Source organism: Grammomys surdaster, unplaced genomic scaffold, assembly GCF_004785775.1.
Source record: "Grammomys surdaster isolate TR1022 unplaced genomic scaffold, NIH_TR_1.0 166, whole genome shotgun sequence".
Lineage (NCBI taxonomy): Eukaryota > Metazoa > Chordata > Mammalia > Rodentia > Muridae > Grammomys > Grammomys surdaster.
The window spans coordinates 2,611,707-2,630,382 of NW_021604614.1; the positions used below are offsets into that span (position 1 = coordinate 2,611,707).

At 50.0% G+C, this 18,676-nt stretch overlaps 1 protein-coding gene across 1 annotated transcript in view; it reads left to right on the plus strand.

The window, feature by feature from the left end:
- Positions 1–18,676, plus strand: part of Clip2 (CAP-Gly domain containing linker protein 2) — a 57,716-nt gene that overhangs the window by 2,137 nt on the left and 36,903 nt on the right. Inside the window, exon 2 of the mRNA XM_028765943.1 lies at positions 12,659–12,843. Coding sequence (XP_028621776.1) covers positions 12,720–12,843 — 124 coding nt within the window. The 5' untranslated portion in view covers positions 12,659–12,719. The remainder of the gene's footprint in view (positions 1–12,658; positions 12,844–18,676) is intronic.

Below are 18,676 nucleotides of genomic sequence, written 5' to 3' on the forward strand. Positions count from 1 at the left end.
CCCACTGAGCCACGCCCCCAGCCCCTCACTGGGGGATTCTAGGCAGGGGCGCTACCATTGAGCCACGCCCCCAGCCCCTCACTGGGGGATTCTAGGCAAATGATCTACCCTGAGCCACGCCCCTGGGGTATTCTAGACTACTAGACAACTGCTCTTCTATCACGCTACGTTCCCAGTTGGTTTTTTTTTTTTCCTACAGGAAGTGGTTCTCAGCCTGGGGCAGGAGACTTATGCCTTTCTTGCTCTGGCTGCCCTTTACCTTCATACAGCCTAGCCTCTTAGCCCCACCCCAGGGCCTGATCTTTTCTATCTCCCTTCCTCCTTCCTGCTTTCCTTCATTGATGGCAAAGCCGTTGTTCTCTTCTTCCTAAGTCTTCCCACCTGGAAGACACGCTCAGTGTGATTTCCAGTCGCTCTCTGGTCAGTAACTGCCTAGTTGCTCTGTTTACTCCGCCTTCTCCACCTCTGCTGCTCTGCCCAGAGGGGCGACTCTGTCTGCACTTGTCACCCAGTAGCTCTTGGGAGAATTTATGTCTTTACCCAGGTTTTTAAAAAAATACATATTAGGTGCTTACTCTGGGCCAGGAATGTTTGGTTCTAACTCCTCCCACCCCCTTTTGGGACAGGGTCTCACTATGTAACCCTAGCTGGCTTGGAACTTACTGTGTAGCCCAGGCTAGCCTTGAACTCAGATATGTGCTTGTTTAGTGTTGGGACTAACAACATACGCCCACCATGTCCAGTGGTTGACTTTATAAATAAATTTATTCATTTGTTGTTTTTTTATATTATTTTTAAGATTTATTTTTGTCTTTGTGTGTGTCTGTGGGGCTGTCTGCCATGAGCGTGTGGGTGCAGATATGGAGGGCCAGGAGAGGGTATGAGATCCCCTGGAGTTAGAGCTACAGACCGTTGTGAGCTGCCTGGGAATAAACCTGGGTCCCAGTCCCTGAGCTCTCTCTCCAGCCCTTACTTTATTAATTGGAGACAGGGTCTCCAGTATCTTACTTAGCCTTGCCTTAAACTAACACAGCCCTGGCCTTGAACTTCTGCTCTTCCAGCCCACATTTCCCAATACTAGGCTGACAGGTATGTGCTACCCCTCCAGGTTTATGTGGTGTTGGGGATAGACTTGGGATTCAGACATATTAGGCAGGCACTGCACCCAACAAACCACAGCACTTTGTCTGCTTTTGGTTTTTAGACAAGGTCTCATTGTAGCCCAGGCTGGTCTCAAAGTTATTCTGTAGCCCAGGCTGGCCTCAGAGTCACTCTGTAGACCAGGCTGATCTTCCTGCCTCTGCCTCTGAGTTCTGGGATGACAAGTAGGCACCACTGTGTGCTTTGTCCATGCATTGGTTGAGTACTTACTGTGTGCCTAAGGGTCACGCCATCTTTTGCAAAGTCAAGGTCTGTTTCTCTAAAGCATAATTACAGTCATACTCTCTGCCGACACCTCAGTACAAAGTCTAAACACTGTCTGGCCTTTGGAGCCCACACAATTGCCCAGGACTTGCATTCCATGGGACTGGCTACTCTCTCTTCTCCCCCTCTTTCCCTCCCTCTCTCCCTCTTGCTCTCATTCCCCCTCCCTCTCATTCTTCTTTTCCCTTTCTCCCTCTCTTTCCCTCTCCTTCTCCCTTCCCTCCCTCTCTACCTCTCTTTCTCCCTCCCCCCCTCTTCTTCTCCCTCTCTCTCCCTCTCCCTTCTTCTCTCCTCTCTTTCTCCCTCCCTCTCTTCCCCCTTTCTCCCTCTCCTCTCCCTCCCTCCCCCTCCCCCTTCTCTCCCCCCCATCAGCTGACCAGACTTTGTATGGTTTCACTAAGGTCTTCTTAGTTCTCTTTATAAGCTGTAAGTAGCGGACATCTTCTGTTGAACCCAGCTGTCATGGAAGGGACACTGAATTAGAAAAACATGAAGACTGGAGTTCGATCCCCATCACCCACGTCAAAAGGCAGCGTGTGCCTGTAATTGCAATGCTAGAGAGACAGGAGACAGGAGGAGCCCTGGGGCTTGATAGTAAGCTGGCCTCATTGAGTCAGTGAGGTCTAGATTAAGTGAGATACCCTGTCTCAAAAAATAAGGTGAAGGGCCAGCAAGATGGCTTAGTGGGTAAAGGGGCTTGCCACCAAGTCTGGTCATCTGACTTTAATACCTGGTATCCATATGTCAGAAACAGAAAATGGATCCCGGTAAGTTGTCCTCTGATGTCCATATGCGCCCAAGTGTATACACACCCATCCACACCCACACGGAATGAAATGCACAGGGACTGAGGAAGGCAGAGCTAACCCCTAGCCTAATGTACGGCAAGCAGTTCACTAAGGGAACCATCTCTAGCCCCACTGTGCCTGCTCTTCTTTGTCCTGGGGAATCAAAGTCTAAGTAAAGGGAGGCTTTAGGTACATTTATTTATTTTCTTAAACGAATTTATGGTGCGTGCGTGCGTGCGTGTGTGTGTGAGCACGCACACGTGTGCACATGCGTGCATGCCTGTGAAGGTCATGGAACAACTTTTGGGAATTGTTTCTCTTTGGCCTATGTGGATACCAGGGATTGAATTGAGTTCATTAGGCTTGGTGGCCAATAGTTTTCCCTCTGAGCCATCTCACCGTCTTGCTGGCTCCAAAAGGATGTTTCAGAGTAGGTAGAAATAAGACTTAGTCACCGAAGAGTTGCAGGGAGCCCAGGCCACCTGGACCAGGAAGCTGGCTGGCCGCCACCCCTTCTGTTTCTTTCTGGATGCTGGTTTCATTTTCTCTACCCGTCTTGCCTCCGTCCCGTCTCTCCTTGACTCATGAGTGTAGCCTGGTCCAGTGTGACTGTTATAAAAGCTGGTTTCAGCTCCTGTTCATAGACCCCCTCCTGGTGGCATCCCCCTTAATCCTGGGTTGCCAGAGAGACCAAGTGAGGGGGCTACCCCCATCTGCTTAGTTGGTGGTTGACTGGGGCTGGGAACAGCTGGTATAATCTGTCAGGCAAGTTTTGGGTGCCTGAAGTTCTGTGCACATGCTCGTGCATGCATGCGTGCGTGAGTGTGCCTAAACAACTGGGGTGTGGCTATATATAGGAGCTGGTGGTCTTATAGGGGAGGCAGAGCCATGGACACGTTACCATACTGGTACTGTATGGTGCTCCTGTCCTCAGCAGTGTAGCTTAGCCTCAAGAAACTTAAGGATGTGACCGTCTATGTAAACTCTCTGTCCTGGGCCAGGTTGAGGGAAGACCCTCTTCTCCTAAGATCTGGCGACTGGGGGTGGGTGAGTCTAGTTCCAGCACCCTGTGTTTTCCGGGGCCCCAGAGCCTCCCTCCCTTGATCCCTCCTGCCTGATCCTCACAGTGGAACACAGACTGTAATTGATGCCTTCAGAAGTGCCTAGAAAGGTTAATGAACTGCTGTCTTCTGAGCAGGATGCAGAAGAGGCCAGGAGGCATCATGAACAAGACATAAATACAGGGTGTGCGCTCTCTCTCCTGCCTCACCCTCGTCTCCTCCCTAGGGTCCCACAGAGTTAGGCAGGTGTTCTGCAGCTGACCCACACTTCTTGCACTAGAGGATTCTAGGTAGGCACCGACCACTGTTCCGTGCCCCCAGCCTCTCTCGGGGGGATTTGAGATGGGTGCTCTACCACTGAAGCACACCTCCAGCCCAGCTGAGGGTCATTTACTTTTTATCTTTTTCTTTTTCCAAAAAAGTGATTTATTTATTTTTACTTCATGTGCATCGGTGTTTTGCCTGCATGTGTGTCTGTGTGAGGGTGTCAGATCACTTGCAGCTGGATTGCAGACAGTTGTCAACTGGCATGTGGGTGCTGGGAATTGAATTCGGATCCTCTGGAAGAGCAGTCAGTGCTCTTAACCTCTGAGCCAGCTCTCCACCCCGTAATATGTTTTTTTTTCTCTCTTACGTGTGCGGGTGTTGTGCCTGCGTGCATGCCTGTGCACTAGATCTGTGAAGTACCCATGGAGGCGAGAAGAGAGCGTCAGATTCCCTGAAAGTGGAGTTGACAGTTGTGAGCCACCGTGTTTACCCTGAGAATCTAGCCCAGGTCTTCTGGACGAGCAGACAGTGCTCTTAACCACTGAGACATCTCTCCAGTTCCTTTGTTTGGTTTTGGGTTTGGTTTTTTATTTTGTTTTGTTTTGAAACAAGGTCTCACCTCACTCAGGTCGCCCTCAGCCTCTCTGTGTAATGCAGGATGAACTTGAGCTCTTGATTCACCTACCAGTTGCAGGCATTTACCTGTGTGTGAGGCCGAGCCTGTGTGGTCCTGGAGATAGAACCCAGGACTATGTGTAGGTTAAGCAAGGACTCTACCATCTCCTCCTACCCCGAGATTTCAGGGCCCTTTAATGGAGCAATTTTGAGCCACTTGGCTGGTGCTGTCCTAGGTCCTGAGACACAGACTGGGAATACTATTTGCAAAAGCTCGATCCCGCCCCTCTGCTCTCCCTGAGAAGTGGGAGAAGGCATTCAAGGGCATCCGGGTACCACTTTGCAGAAAACCTGGGCATGAGTAAAACAGTACATGCGTGTGGTGGGTGCTTGGCACACAGCCTCCATTGGTAGCCAGAGTGAGGCTGCCTTTTCGGGAGCATTGGTAGATAGTGCCGATTCGGATGTCTTCCTGGTGACGTCTGAGCCACTGCACTTTGTGTGTCTCTTCCATTCTTCCCACCCACTTCAGTATCACTGGGTTTTAGTTTCAGATGTGTGGGCGGTACCCTTGACCTGCCTTGCTGGCAAGTTCTTCTTTCTCCTGGCTGCCCTATCTTAGTCCTCCCTTTGTCTGGCTGAACTCTCTCATGCTATTCCAGGGCCAGACCCCATCATCCGTTGTCTCTTCCTTCCTGTCCCTCGCCTGCTCAGGACATTGCCAGCATGGGAGAGGATCCGGGATGTTGACACAGAAGCTTGCTGCAGGCAAGTGAGGCAGAGAAGACGGTCCTCGCTCTGTGCAGTACCATTGTCCCACACGGTGACCTCCCCTGCCCTCAGGGGAAGCCAGAGCCTTGTGGGAGACATAGAGGACATAGATCCACAGGGCACAGGTTGCTTGTTCACAGCTGGGCGGTCTGATGGTACCAAATCCAGAACCCACGGAATTATCTGTGATTTAGTCATTTAGTCTGTAACTGTAATCCCAGTTAGATATAGACAGATATTTTAGAAAGAATCGTTTTGTCTGTGTGTGTACCAGTGTGTGATATGTACATGTTTATGCTGATGTGTGAATGTGTGTGCCTATGGAAACCAGAAGTAGACCTTTAGGAATCTCTTTCCACCTATTTTTTTAAATATTATTAAATTTATTGGGCCATAAGAGTTAGATCAGCAGTTAGAGAATTTGAAGCTCTTGCTGAGGACCCAAGTTCGGTTCCCAGCACTAACATGATGGTTCACAACCACCCATTACTCCAGTTCTACACTCATGGGATCCAATACCCTCTTCTGACTTCTATGGGTACTAGACATACATGCAATACACATACGTACATACATACACACATACATGCAGGTAAAATTCTTACATGAAATAAATGAATCTGATATAAGTTTTAAAAGTTATTTGTTATTATTTTGGGGTTTTTTTTTTGAGAACTGTCCATGCTCTTTTTTTAAAAATGTATCTTTATTTTATGTCTGTTGGTATTTTGGCTGCACATATGTCTGTGTGGGGATGTCAGAAGTCGTGGAACTGGAGTTGCAGACTTCTCTGAGCTGCCATGTGGGTGCTGGGATTTGAACCTGAGTTCTCTGGAAGAGCAGCTAGTTCTCTTAACTGCTGAGCCATCTCTCCAGCTTAATTTTAACTAAAAAAAAAAAACACAACAAATTATTATTACAGTGTGTGTGATCATGCATAATGTGTGTGTCTGTGTGTACTCCCATGTGTGTCTGTGTGTGTGTGTATATATATATATATACCATAATGCGTTTTTTGAGGTCAGAGAATTGCTCTGTGGAATTGGTTCTCTCCTTCCACCTTTGCACCGGTTCTGGGACTTGAACTCAGGTTGTCAGGTGTGCACAACAAAAGCACTTACTCTCTGAACCATCTTACTGGCCTGCCAGGTAGTTCAAAACAAAACAAAAAAGCCAGGCATGATGGCACACACATTTAGTCCCAGCACGCAAGAGGCAGAGGCAGGTAGATCTCTGAGTTCAAGTCGAGGCCAGCCTGATCTGTAGAGCAAGTTCCAGGATAGCCAGGGCTACACAGAGAAACCCTGTCTTAAAAACAAAACAAAAAACCTAGACCAAAACTGTTTAGCTGTATGTTTTATTATATTCCTGCCATTGCAGCACTGGAGAGTCTGAGCCAGGGGAATGTACAGTTCAAAGCCAAGGTGGGCTACATAGCAGAGCCTTGTTTGCAAGTAAAGAAAAGTCTTTATACTGACCTATAATCTTACATACAAAAGCCCACGTGGAACCCCATGGCCATAATCCCAGCACTCAGGAGGCAGAGCCAGGAAGGATCAGGATTTCAAACGGTCACATCAAAGAATGCTGGGACTAAAGGTGTGTGCCATCATGCCTGGCTTGTTTTGTTTGTTTTTAACTACCTGGCCAGCTGGTGAGATGGTTCCAAGAGTAAATGCATTTGTTATGCAAACTGGTAACCTGAGTTTAACTTACTCTGGGCTATGTGAAACAGTGTCTCAAAAAAAGAAAAAAGAAAGAAAGAAAGAAAAAAGCACACTGGAGAGATGGTTCAGTGGTTAAGAGCACTGGCTGTTTTTCCAGAGGACCTGGGTTCAATTCCCAGCAACTACATAGTAGGTTACAACTGTCTTTAACTCAGTTCCAGAGGATCTGACACCCTCACACAGACCTACGTGCTGGCAAAACACCCATTCACATAGAATAAAAATAAATCAACAAAAACAACCCCCCTACCAGGGGTGGTGGTACATGCCTTTTATCCTAGCATTGGGTAGGCAGATTTTTTTTGTCAGTTGGAGGCCAGCCTGATCTACATGAGTTTCAGGAGAGCCAGAGCTACCTAAAGAGACCCTGTCTCACAAAACAAAAAGCAAGCAAGCAACCAAAATAAACACCAAAGCTGGCGGTTGACTGGGGGGCTGTTTGCTGCTGGTCTGACTTTCTTGCTCAGCTGTGTGAGCAGCTTGGTCTTCCCAGCTTCATCCATTCCCTACCCCGAAGTCGTGTCTCCATAGAGTCTAGCTGCTGCTCCACCTTGGCTTGGAGGCTCTCCCAGAGCCTTACGCTGCTCTCTGCCGCTGTCCCTCTCCACACGGTGCTCAGGCCTCTTGACACTATCTAAGAGTCGGAAGACCTCAACCAGGTTCCTTATCCCTGTTCTTTTCACACTTGGTAGAGGTCACACAGCTGTGCAAGGGTTGGGCCTGGCTGTTCCCGGCATCCTGCTGACCCTGGTGACCAGGGAAGAGAGAGGGGAGGAGGGTGGGGACAGGGATCCAGGCATCCAGGCAGATGGACTCCATCTCTCCCGTTCTCCCAGGCCTGAGGCACAGCTGGTTTAAAGCTTGGACTTTGGTTTTTGCCTGGAAGTTGGCAAGACTCACAGGGAGGGACCTACCATCCCAGACTCACTCTTGGCTGGTCTTCGCCTGGGAGGTCATGGACTCGAGTGGCCTCTCGGTGACCCATAGCAAGCTGCCCGTGTTCCCTGACCCTCAGCCAAATGCAGTTAGAATGGTGTCCTGAGCCCTTAATCTCGGCACTGGGGAGAAAGAGGCAGGGGGATAGAAAGCTAGAGACTAACTTGGGCTATATATCAGATATGGAAAAGAAGGGGCTCAGGCTGGCTCAGCAGGTAAGGGGCTTGCTGCCAAGCCCAATGACCTGAGTCCAACCCCTGGAGACTGATTGTGGAAGGAGAGAAATGACCAAATGACCCTCCCCGCCACTTGGCACCCTTCATGCATGGGGCATTCATGTACCCCTCCCCCATAATGTTTTTTCTTTTTTTTTAAAGAAGAGGCTGGAAATGTCTAGTGTCAGTAGTAGTTAGCAGCCGGGCGGTGGTGGCGCACGCCTTTAATCCCAGCACTCGGGAGGCAGAGGCAGGCGGATTTCTGAGTTCGAGAGTTCGAGGGTAGCCTGGTCTACAGAGTGAGTTCCAGGACAGCCAGGGCTACACAGAGAAACCCTGTCTCGAAAAACAAAACAAAACAAAAATTTAAGAAGTAGTAGTTAGCACCCTTATCGAGGGACTATCTCCTGGCAGAAGTGCCCAGTGAATGAGCCAGGGCCAGCAACTGGCTGGAGTTCTGGGCCAGGGTGCCTACATCCTGATGCCCTCCTCCTGGCCCCGGGGCCTTATTACCTCATAGAAGTTGGGCTTTCTCTTGCTCTATTTGGCACTGCTCCCCTTCCAGGCCACTACCGACTCACTGGGTCAGAGTCCTGGGCTCTGTCCCCTACTGTCCTGTGGCTGGTCACCCCCAGGCAGCTGAAATGGAAACCCTGGGACAGAGCTCGGGTTTCTTTCCAGTAAGCTGGCATGTGAGGACAGCACACAGGGGCCTGTTGCTTCTACTAGACCCGAGTTCCCAGACAATGCTCGTGTGAACAGTGTCACCAGAGAGTTGTGACATGGGCCTCCTGACCTCTGTCAAGTATCTGGGATACTCCTGGGGTTACAAGCTTCCCAACTCAGGCACCTGCACCCCCCCCCCCAGGCAGCCATGCTTTGACCCCAGTTTTCTTTCTTTTTCTCGTCTCTTCTCTTTTTTCTTTCTTTCTCTCTCCCTTCCTTCCTTCCTTCCTCTCTCTCTCTCTCTCTCTCTCTCTCTCTTTCTTTTCTTCTTTCTTTTTTTGAGGCAGAATTTTTCTATGTAGCCCTGGCTGCCCTGAACTAATTCAGGCTAGCCTTAAACTCAGAGATCCACCTGTCCCTGCCTCCCAAGCACTGGGATTAAAATTGGTTTTATAGCCCAGGCTAACCTCAGACTCACTATGTAGCTGAGGATAACCCTGAACTTCTGATCCTCCTGCTCCGCCTCCCTACTTTTGAGATCACAGGTGGGCACAACCTGGTTTAGGAGTGCAGGGGATCGAACCCAGGGCTTCACACATTCATACTAGGCAAGCCCTCTCCCAGCCCAGCTATACTCCAAGCTTGGTTTATTATTTTACTTTCATTTTATTACATTATAGCCTGTGTATGTATCAGTTCTGCCCTTCTACCACGTGGACCCTGGGGATCCAACTCAGGGTTGGTGGCAATTGTCTGTACCTGCTAGGCTATTTTGCCCAACCTGGAACTAGAAATCTCTCTTCCTCTGCCTCTTCTGTGCTGGGGTCACTCCTTGCTGACCGTGGCTGCTACCTGTATCCCAGTACAGGTGATAACACCTGGGACTGTCACATGGCTTCATGTCCTAAGGCGTCTTGCAGTGAGACTGAGTTTGGACCTCAGGCTCTCACGTCATGGCCTCGGCCATCAGCTGCCTGGTGGCCAGAGGCCAGTGTGTCACCATGTCACAGCTTTCCCAAGTCCTCCCCCTACCCCCAACCAGTTCTCTGTCCCAGAGCCCAGCTGAGTCACAGAGGGCCAGCTCAGCCCTTTGCCTCCTCCCCTCTTCCTGCTACTGTTCTCCCCTCCCCCTCCCCTTTCCGGTCCCCTCCAGTCCCCTGGCTGGGGTAGCCAGGACTGGCTGAATGCTGGCTTGGTTCCTTTCTGCCTGCTCCATGCTTTCCTTTGTTAGTTGAAGCAAGCAGGCGCTGTCCCCAGAGGTCAGGGTCTTGGAAATGTTGTTTTAGGGCAGGGCTACCAGGCTAGGAGGTAGGGAAGAGTCAGCCCTGGGGCCAGTTCAGTCATGGCTGCAATACTGTGACTTGGATGGAATCTGTGAAATTAATTTTATCTTTCCAGCTCCTGGTTTTATAAGTATGCGTCATTTCTAAAAACTGCATTACTCATTATCTTTGTGAGGGAGCACGTGTGTGCTGTATGCACACGTGGAGGGCTGTTTGCTGGGGTTGGTCTCTCTTACCATGTGGGACCCGGGGATTGAACTCAGGTCCTCAGGCTTGGCAGCAAACTCCTTTACCTTCTGAACCATCTCACCAGCCCTCTGTCCTTTCCTTTTCTTCTCTCTCTTCTCTCCTTTCTTCCCTTCTTCCTTTCCCTTTCTTTTTTGCTAATCTCTTCCATCCATCCTTCACTTTCTCTCCTTTCTTCTGTTCACATGTGTGTGTATGCACATGCCTGCATCTCTCTGTGTGTGTGTGTGTGTGTGTGTGTGCGCGCGCGTGTACACACATGTATGCATCAATGTGTGGATGGTTTTTCACTGCCCTGAGGATCACCTAGTAGGCCAAGTAGGCTGGCCAGGGAGCTCCAGGGAATCCACCTGTCTCTGCCTTCTTGGCACTGGCCTTAAATGCGTGTGTCATTGTCTTGGTCGCTTGCTGTGAAGAGACACCCTGACTCCTATAAAAGTAAACATTTAACTGGGGCTGGCTTACAGTTTCAGAGATTTAGTCCATTATCATCATGGTGGGAGGCATGGTGGCAGGCAGGCATGGTGCTGGAGAAGGAGATGGGAGCCACACCTGGTTCAGAGAGAGAGAGACAGACAGACAGACAGACAGACAGACAGACACAGACAGACAGCGGAGTCTGGTATAGGCTTTTGAGACCTCAAAGCTCACCTTTCAGTATAACTTTAATTTTTTAAACCTTATTTTTAATGATGGTCCTTAAACTTTTTAACCTCTCTTTTAGCCCATCACCCACCAGAGGTAGTGGAAAAGAAAGGATACCAGGGACGTGGACCAGTTTAGAAAGGTTCTTTGGAGCAATGCTCTGTGTTGTGTGGAAATTGCCAGTTGAATTCACAGGTCAGCAGTAGCAGTTTGATCCACTCACAAATACTGTACGGATATATCAGAGGTCTACAGAGTAGAGTCAGGTTAGCAAATGTAGATTAGCAGCGGTGACACTACCTAGCAGAGACAGTCAGGCCTCAGCCTCGGCTCAAGTCAGCAGGAGGGACCAGAGAGGAATGCCAGGAAGAGTTCTCAGCTGTGCCTCTCTCAGCAAAGTGAAGATCAGCAAAGATGCCAGACCAGTAAGCATTACACAGAGAGTCCTAAAACCAAGCGTAGCTGGGTCTCCTTTACTGTCTATCAGGCACTCCCTCTAAACATCACGTCTCTTCTACGATCTTGTCTCAGCATGTGTCTTGCCGTAACACGTGTGTCTGTCTCAACTGACACCACTCTGTCAATCGGCCCAAGTCCGAGGGAGCAGCAAGAAACTGCAGCACAGCACCAGAAGATTTTCGGTCCGTTTCTCTCTATGGAGTCCTGACAAATGGAGCTCAAGTACACAACGTAAAGTGGACCAATCAATACATGCTTGTAGTTAGCAAAGAGTCTCTCATCACGTGTCCTTTCACGTGCTTGCTTTAGCAGAACATCCTCTCTCCTGTGTCTGCTTCAGCCAAACATTCCTTCATGATCTGCCTTAGTCTTTCACCTGGGTCCACTTCAGGAGAACACTCCTTCACGTGTTTGCCCCAGCAAAACACCATCCAACACAACTGACTCTCTGAAGAGCCACTTTCCACTTCACCCCAGTGACACACTTTCTCTAACAAGGCCACACCTCCTAATCCTTCTAATCCTTCTCAAATAGGGCCACTCGCTGATGACGAGGCATTCAAATATATGAGTTATGGGGGCCATTCCTATTTAAACCGCCACAGTCCTCATGCCTGACTTTTAACCATGAGCTCTGGGGATTGACTTTCCCTCCTCATGCTTCTGTGGCAAGTACTGTGCTGACTGAGCCATTTCTCCAGCCCTCTTTTCTAAGACAGGCCCTCCCTATGGAATGTAGGCTAGCCTAAAGCTTCATCCTCCTGCCTCAGCCTCCTACATGCTGTGATGATAGATGTCACCCGAACACTCAGCTGTTTCTGAACTTTTATGATCTGTGACTGTTCTACTTGTAAGATGCCTGCTACTTCTACAGCAAACTTGGGCATAGCCAGACCACATCTGTACAAGGAGTGTATTATACAGTAGGTTCAGTACTGTGCATAGTAGGTACAGCATGGTGGATAGGCAGGTTTCTCACACAGTACGTTTCTTGGAATCATCAACAATGGCAGGTATTAGGGTTTTTGCAGTGATCAGAGGGCCAATGGATGCCACAGAGTCACACCATGTGATGACTTCACCTGAGAGACTTATTTAGTGGGGTAGACAAAGGCTGCCTCAGGGCGAGGGTGGAGGAGAAAAGAGCAGGCAGGGAAGGCCCTGGCTCTATACAGGGGTATAACGCATGCGCATAGGGAGACTGTGAGGGACTTGTGGCAACAGTGGCAGTGCATCGCGTTTGGCCGCTGGTGATGATGTGGCTTCTGGCACTAAGTTGCTGAATACAAACTGAGGTGCACCTGGTTCTAGAATGTGAGCAGTCCTTGGTTTACTAACAGTAGGGAAACTGAGGAAGCCTTTTTTGAGAAGATTGTTGCAGGGACCAGTGGCCTGGAAGGCTGTTGACCTCTCTACATGGATGCAGGCATGCCCTCACATGGGGTCTCCAGTCATGAGATCAGGGTCAAACACTGACGAACGGGTTCTCCGAGAGGAGACAGCAAGGGCTAATGAGAACATCTTGACTCCAGCCCTCTTGTGTTCTGCCCGCAGGTGACCAAGGATGGCAGAGAGGATGTGATCTGCCTTTGTCTGCCCTCCTAGTGGCACCACCATGCAGAAGCCCAGTGGCCTGAAACCCCCTGGCAGAGGGGGGAAGCACTCCAGTCCGGTGGGCAGGCCGTCCATCGGGTCTGCTGCATCATCTGTGGTGGCATCGGCCAGCGGCTCCAAAGAAGGTACGTGAGGCCGAGAGAGGGATGGAGACTTTTCCTGGGGAGACAAGAACAAACATGTATCCCACTCAGATAGGATACCAGCCATGGAGCAAAATAAAGATTCCACCAGAGTCCAACGTGATGAACCAGTGAATTTATTGGAGTTACTTACAGAGGAGTATGGATAACTCAGAGGTAGCTGTGTCTCAGCACTCAGAAACTTATTACGTAGCCCAGGCTAGCCTTAGACATTCAGTGATTCTCTTGCCGCTGCCTCTGAGGTGCTAAGGGCACCGGTGTGCCCATCATGCCCAGTGAATGCGGTGCTGGGAATGGGACCCAGGGTTTTGTACATGACGGGCCAATGCTCTACCAACTGAACCAAATCCTCAACTCCAGCAGGGCAATTTTAAACCACAAGGGGTCTCTTAGTTTCTTTTGCTGTCACTGTGATAAAATACCCTGACAGAAGCAACTTGAGGGAGAGGGGCTGGGCTTTGGTTCACAGTTCAAGAACTCCATCATGGTGGGGAAAGTCTAGGTAACAGGAATTTGAAACCATTGGTCCAATCTCACCGAGAAACAGAGAGGCTCATGCATGCTCCTGTACAGCTGTCTCTAGTTCATACCATCCGAGTTTCCCTCCTCACGGATGTCCTACCCACCATTAAAATGGGTCTTTCACTATCCCATACACGAATTATGATAATTCCACAGGCATGCCCAGAAGCCCGTCTCCCGGGAGATTCCAGATTCTGTCAAAACACTGAGTGTCCTAGAGAGTGTGCTAGAATTAGAAATAGTTTGGTTAGTTTTTAAGACAAGGTCTCAGTCTTATAGCTCAGGCTGGCCTCGAACTCATGTTCTTCCTGCCTCATCCTACAGGGCTGGGGTTGGTTATAAGTAAGAGCCCCCACCCCCAGCTGGAGATTCGCCTTTCTGTAGTCTTTGCCATGGAGATTCTGATTGTTCCTTCCTTTTCTCTCTGATGAGTAACTCGGAGAGGCGCAGTTCCACACAGTCCCGCTTAGGTTACACTCCACCAAGAAGTATAGGACTCCATCCATCTCAGTCGGGTCTCCCAGAGTTTTGGAGACACCAGAATCTTTGGTAGAGATTAAACTGCATGAACTGGGTTTAAGGGGTAGGGTTGGGGGTGGTGATGATGGTGGGGGTGGTGGTTGGTGTTGCAGAAAGTGTGAGCCAAAGAAGGTAAACAGCCAAGGAAGTTGCAATATGAGGTAAGACAGCGGTCGATTCCCAGCAGGCTTGCTGGTCCAGTATAGCCCAGTTTCTTCTGTAAGAGAACAGATGCCTTCATATCCATGGGAGGCATTCCAGAAGAGGCCAGCTGGGAGAGAGGGGGTGTGGAGAGGGAGAGAAGGAGGGAGGGAGGGAGGCAGAGACAGACAGACAGAGACAGACAGACAGACAGACAGACAGCTGGCTTAGCTGAATCGGTCAGTTCTAAGTTCAAACAGATGGACAGACAAACAGCGAGACTGTCTCAAAGAATGAGGTGGAAAGTGATAAAGCAAGACACCCAATATGGTGGTTAGTTTTAATTGTCAACTTGATGTAATCCAGAATGACATGGTAGGAGAGTCTCATGAGGGATGGTCTATGTTGGGCTAGCCTGTGAACTTGTCTATTTGGCTTGTCTTGATTGTTAATTGACCTGGGAAGACCCAGCCTGAAAGCGGACAGCACTGTTCTCTGGTTTGGGGCGGTGAAATATATGAAAGTAGAGAAAGCCAGCTGGCCACCGAGCAGGCAAGCATTCCTTTCTCTCTCTCTCTCTGCTCTTGCCTGTGCTCCTGACGAGAGCAGCTGTTTAGGTGTCTGCCTTGACTTCTCTACCATGACGGACTGTGATCCGGAATGGTGAGCTAAAAATAAACCCTTTCTCCCTTAAGTTGCATTCGTCAGGATGTCTTATCACAGAAATAGATGTGAAACTATGACGCTCGGGACTGGCCTCTGGCCTCTTCTGCATGCCTGCACATGTGTACTTGCACATACATGAATGTATTCATGTACAAAGACACATCTGTGTGGAAAGGAGTGGCAGCTGATGTGGGGGGAATCAGAAGTAGGGGGTGAAGGGCAGGGATTTGGGTGTCTCTCCAACACAGGAAGAGCTGTATAGGGTGTGGCCTAGGGGTCCACAGGGTATATTATCTCCACTGTGAGCATGACCGTAGGGCTGAGGGGAGGACTAGGCCAGTGAGGAAATGTACAGTCATCCAGGCGCAGGGTGCATGCTCTCTGCCTGCCATAGGGAGGCCACGGGCCGCTGTCCTGAGTCAGGTCACTTCCTTGGAGGAGTCTGAGGATGCTGAGTAATGGGAGTGTTGGGAAACTGCATTGTTGGGCTAGGAAACTCAATCCCTGGACCCACGTGGTACAGAGAGAAATGACTCCCACAAGTTGTCTTTCAAGAACTATGACACACCCCACATACACCATATTCCTGTCTCCCAGGCATGCACACAACCAACATCATACATACTACATACATACACACAGCAACAAAGACAGGATTTCCAGGAGCTGGAAAGATGGCTCACTGGGTCAGAACACTTCTTGCTGCTCTTGCAGAGGACCCAAGCGTGGTTCCCAGCACTTACATGGTGGATCATGACCATCTCTAAATCCAGTTCCTGAGGATCCAGTGCCCTCTTCTAGTCGGGCACTGCACATATGTGGTGCACACACTTACACGGAATAAAACACCCATACACATAAAATAAGTAAATATTAAAAAAAAGAAATTTAATACCAAGAGACAAGCTTAACTACAGGCTCCCAATAGGCTGGGCTTACTCCAGCAGGGGTGGCTCTGTGGAACTAGCTGGGGAAGTGTACCAGCCAGCCTGGCCCTAGGCCAGAACATGACCTTCAAGGAGAAAGGCCCATTGTCTCTTCTGGGTTCTTTCTTTATTGGCCCTCATCAAGTGAGGACCCAGTTTCTTTTATTCCAAGTGTCTGGGATTTAGTCCAGAGTGTCACACATGCCAGACCAGTGCTCTGACACTGAGCCTCAACTCTAGCCCCTCAAGGATGTGTGTGTGTGTGTGTGTGTGTGTGTGTGTGTATGTAGGTGTGTTGGCAGGTGTTCTACTACTGAGCCTCACTCAAGGTTCTCACTAGGAGATTTTGGGCAAAGGCTCTACCATGCTTTGGGGTGTCAATGCCAAGAGATTTGGGAATAAAGCTAAATAGGAGTTTTAGTAAAAACTGTCCCCGTTCCTGCTGGCCCTTCTGGTTCCCCCTCACCCATGGGACTGGCCACCCACTCTCCAAAGTGGAGATGCCAGGCATGATGGCTCATAAGTCATCCCGGCGCTCAGGGGGATTGTGAGATCAGGGTTAGCCTGGACTAAATATGGGAGAGCCTGCCTCAAAAAGTAAACAGACATTGTCTGAAAATGTAGCTTGGTTGGCAGGGTATTTACCCAGCGTGCACAAAGCTCTGGGTTCCATTCACAGCACTTACATAAACCAGGTGTGATGCATATCTGTCACCTCGGCCACTGGGAAATAGGGAAAGGGTTAAAAGGTAAAGGTTATCCTTGAGGCTAGTGCCTGGGACGTAAGAGCCCCTGTCCCAAAACAAATATATCAATCAGTCGATAAAACAAAGCACTGAGGACTCTGGGGGACACCCAGGACGATTTGAGAGGTCCATGTGCAAGTTGGCGCCTGCCTTGGGAAGCTAGGCTGTGGCTTCCTCCCAAGGCATGATGTCAGCTTTGGGCAGAGAGGGTCTGGCACGGGAAACAGCCTGGATAGATGCCATGTGTAGCAGGGAAGGCTTGTATTGGTACCCAGAAGCATGACACAGGATGCAGCAGGGTCCCAGGGAGACTTCAGGGGCATTCGTCTCCCTGGAATGCAAGCAAATAGAGGTGGTTTGACAGGTAGGCAGGTTTGGAGCTAGGTGGAGGAGTGTGGATAAGGTGGAGCACTCCTGGAGGATGCTCTGGGAGGACCCAGGTCAGTGTTAGCATCTATCTTGGGCTGTGGACAGGAGAAAAGGGTTCACGACTCCAGGTACACACCAGGTGTGGACCGCACTCTGTTCTGCACAGGGAAGGGAGGTTCTGTCAGGTTATGTACAGCAACCTTTCTCTGGAGTATTCTTTAATCTTGTGTGTGTGTTCGTGTACTGGGTGTGCACTGTGTAATGCAGAGGTCAGAGGACTGCAGGTGTTCGTGAAGTTTCTGTATTGTTTAGGTCTCTCTCTTTTGGAGATAGGATCTTACTGTGTAGTCCTAGCTGGCCTAGAACTCACAGGATACTGGATCTCTTCCCATCTACCTGTTTGCACCAGCTTAGCTGGCCCATGAGCTTCCAGGGGGTTCTCCTGCCTCACTCACCCATGTTACTGTCCAAGCTCTGAGACTACATGACCATGTCTCCAGCTTTACATAGCTCCTGGGATTCCAACTCGGGTCCTCATGCATGCGTGGCAAATACTTTACCACTGAGCCATCTGCTCAGCTTCTGGAATCTCCCAGTTCCATGCCTGAGAAGTCTCTTTTGGCCCTTGGAAGATGTGCTGGGCAGCTGGGATCTGGGGTTGTCAAGCAGGGAGTATGGGTCATAGGCAGCCGTCATACTTCTATTGTTGGGGCAGGCCTTAAAGAGCTCTCCCTGGCTGTGCTTCTCCCCACCACATCAGGGCATTCACCTTGCCTCATTCGAATATCAATAGTTTGTTCTATAACTGAGCCACGCCCCAGCCTGTCGCTGGGAAATTCTAGGCAAGCACTCTGCCAGTGAGCTGCATCTGAGCCCCTCAAATGTACGTTTATTTTCTTACATATATTTTTATGTTATTTATTTCATATGTGTACGTGTGTGGGCAGATGTGCCCCAGCAGGTGTGTAGAGGTCAGATGACAGCTTGTAAGAATGAGTTCTCTCCCCCGACCATGCAGGTCCCAGGGATTGAGCTCAGCTTGTCAATCTTACCGACAAGTGCCTCTGAATGATCCTTGAGCCATCTTGCTGACCCTCCTCTCGTTTTTGAGATCGTTCCCCTGTGTAATCCAGGCTGGCCTAGATCCTGTGGCAATCCTCCTGCTTCACTCTGCTTGGGACTGAGGTCTAGGCGAACTCATCCACTGCCTGCCCATCACTTTAGTGCCTAGTCTGAGATGTCGTTTGAGGCATTGGGGGGACCAGGCCTCCTGTTGCCCTTGCTACTTTCAGTCAGCCAAGGTCAAGAGGATTCTTTTAAGGCCGGCTCCTCCACTCCTTCCCCTAACCACATCCTAAACTTGTTAATGGCGTCAGGATGGGGAAGCCAAGATGAGCTTTTCTGGGCTGTGTGGCAGGGGGCAGGGCTGCCTCCCAATACTCCTGCCGTTCTGTCCAGTATTGATCCGGGAGGCGGGGACCAAGGCTAGCGCCTGCCTGCCTCCCTGCCTGCCGCGCTCTGTGGCCGGTGCCTGAAGCTTCTTCATGGGGAGCTGGCTCTGCTCATTTCAGGGTAAGAAGCCTGTCACAACCTCTCCAACCCTACTCGGGTTCCCCAGCTTTCTGCGGGCTCCGAATGGGGGGAGCAGAAGGGGATTATGAATAGCATTTGACTCCGGAAGGATACTGAGCCTTTCTGGATAGAGGATGCCTTCAAGGTAGCGGGGCACAGAGGCAGCCTTGCTGGGTCAGTGCCACAGGGTGGGGTGTTCAAACTACAGAGGACTTTTCTTGTGTAGTGGGACAGACTCAGCCTTCCGTGGGCGCCATATGGGGTGGGAACTGTCCAAAGGCTGATTGAAGGGAGATGTCATTTCGGGGAGGTCCGTTATTCCTTCTTCCTTCATGACCTGTGCCTTTGAGAAGC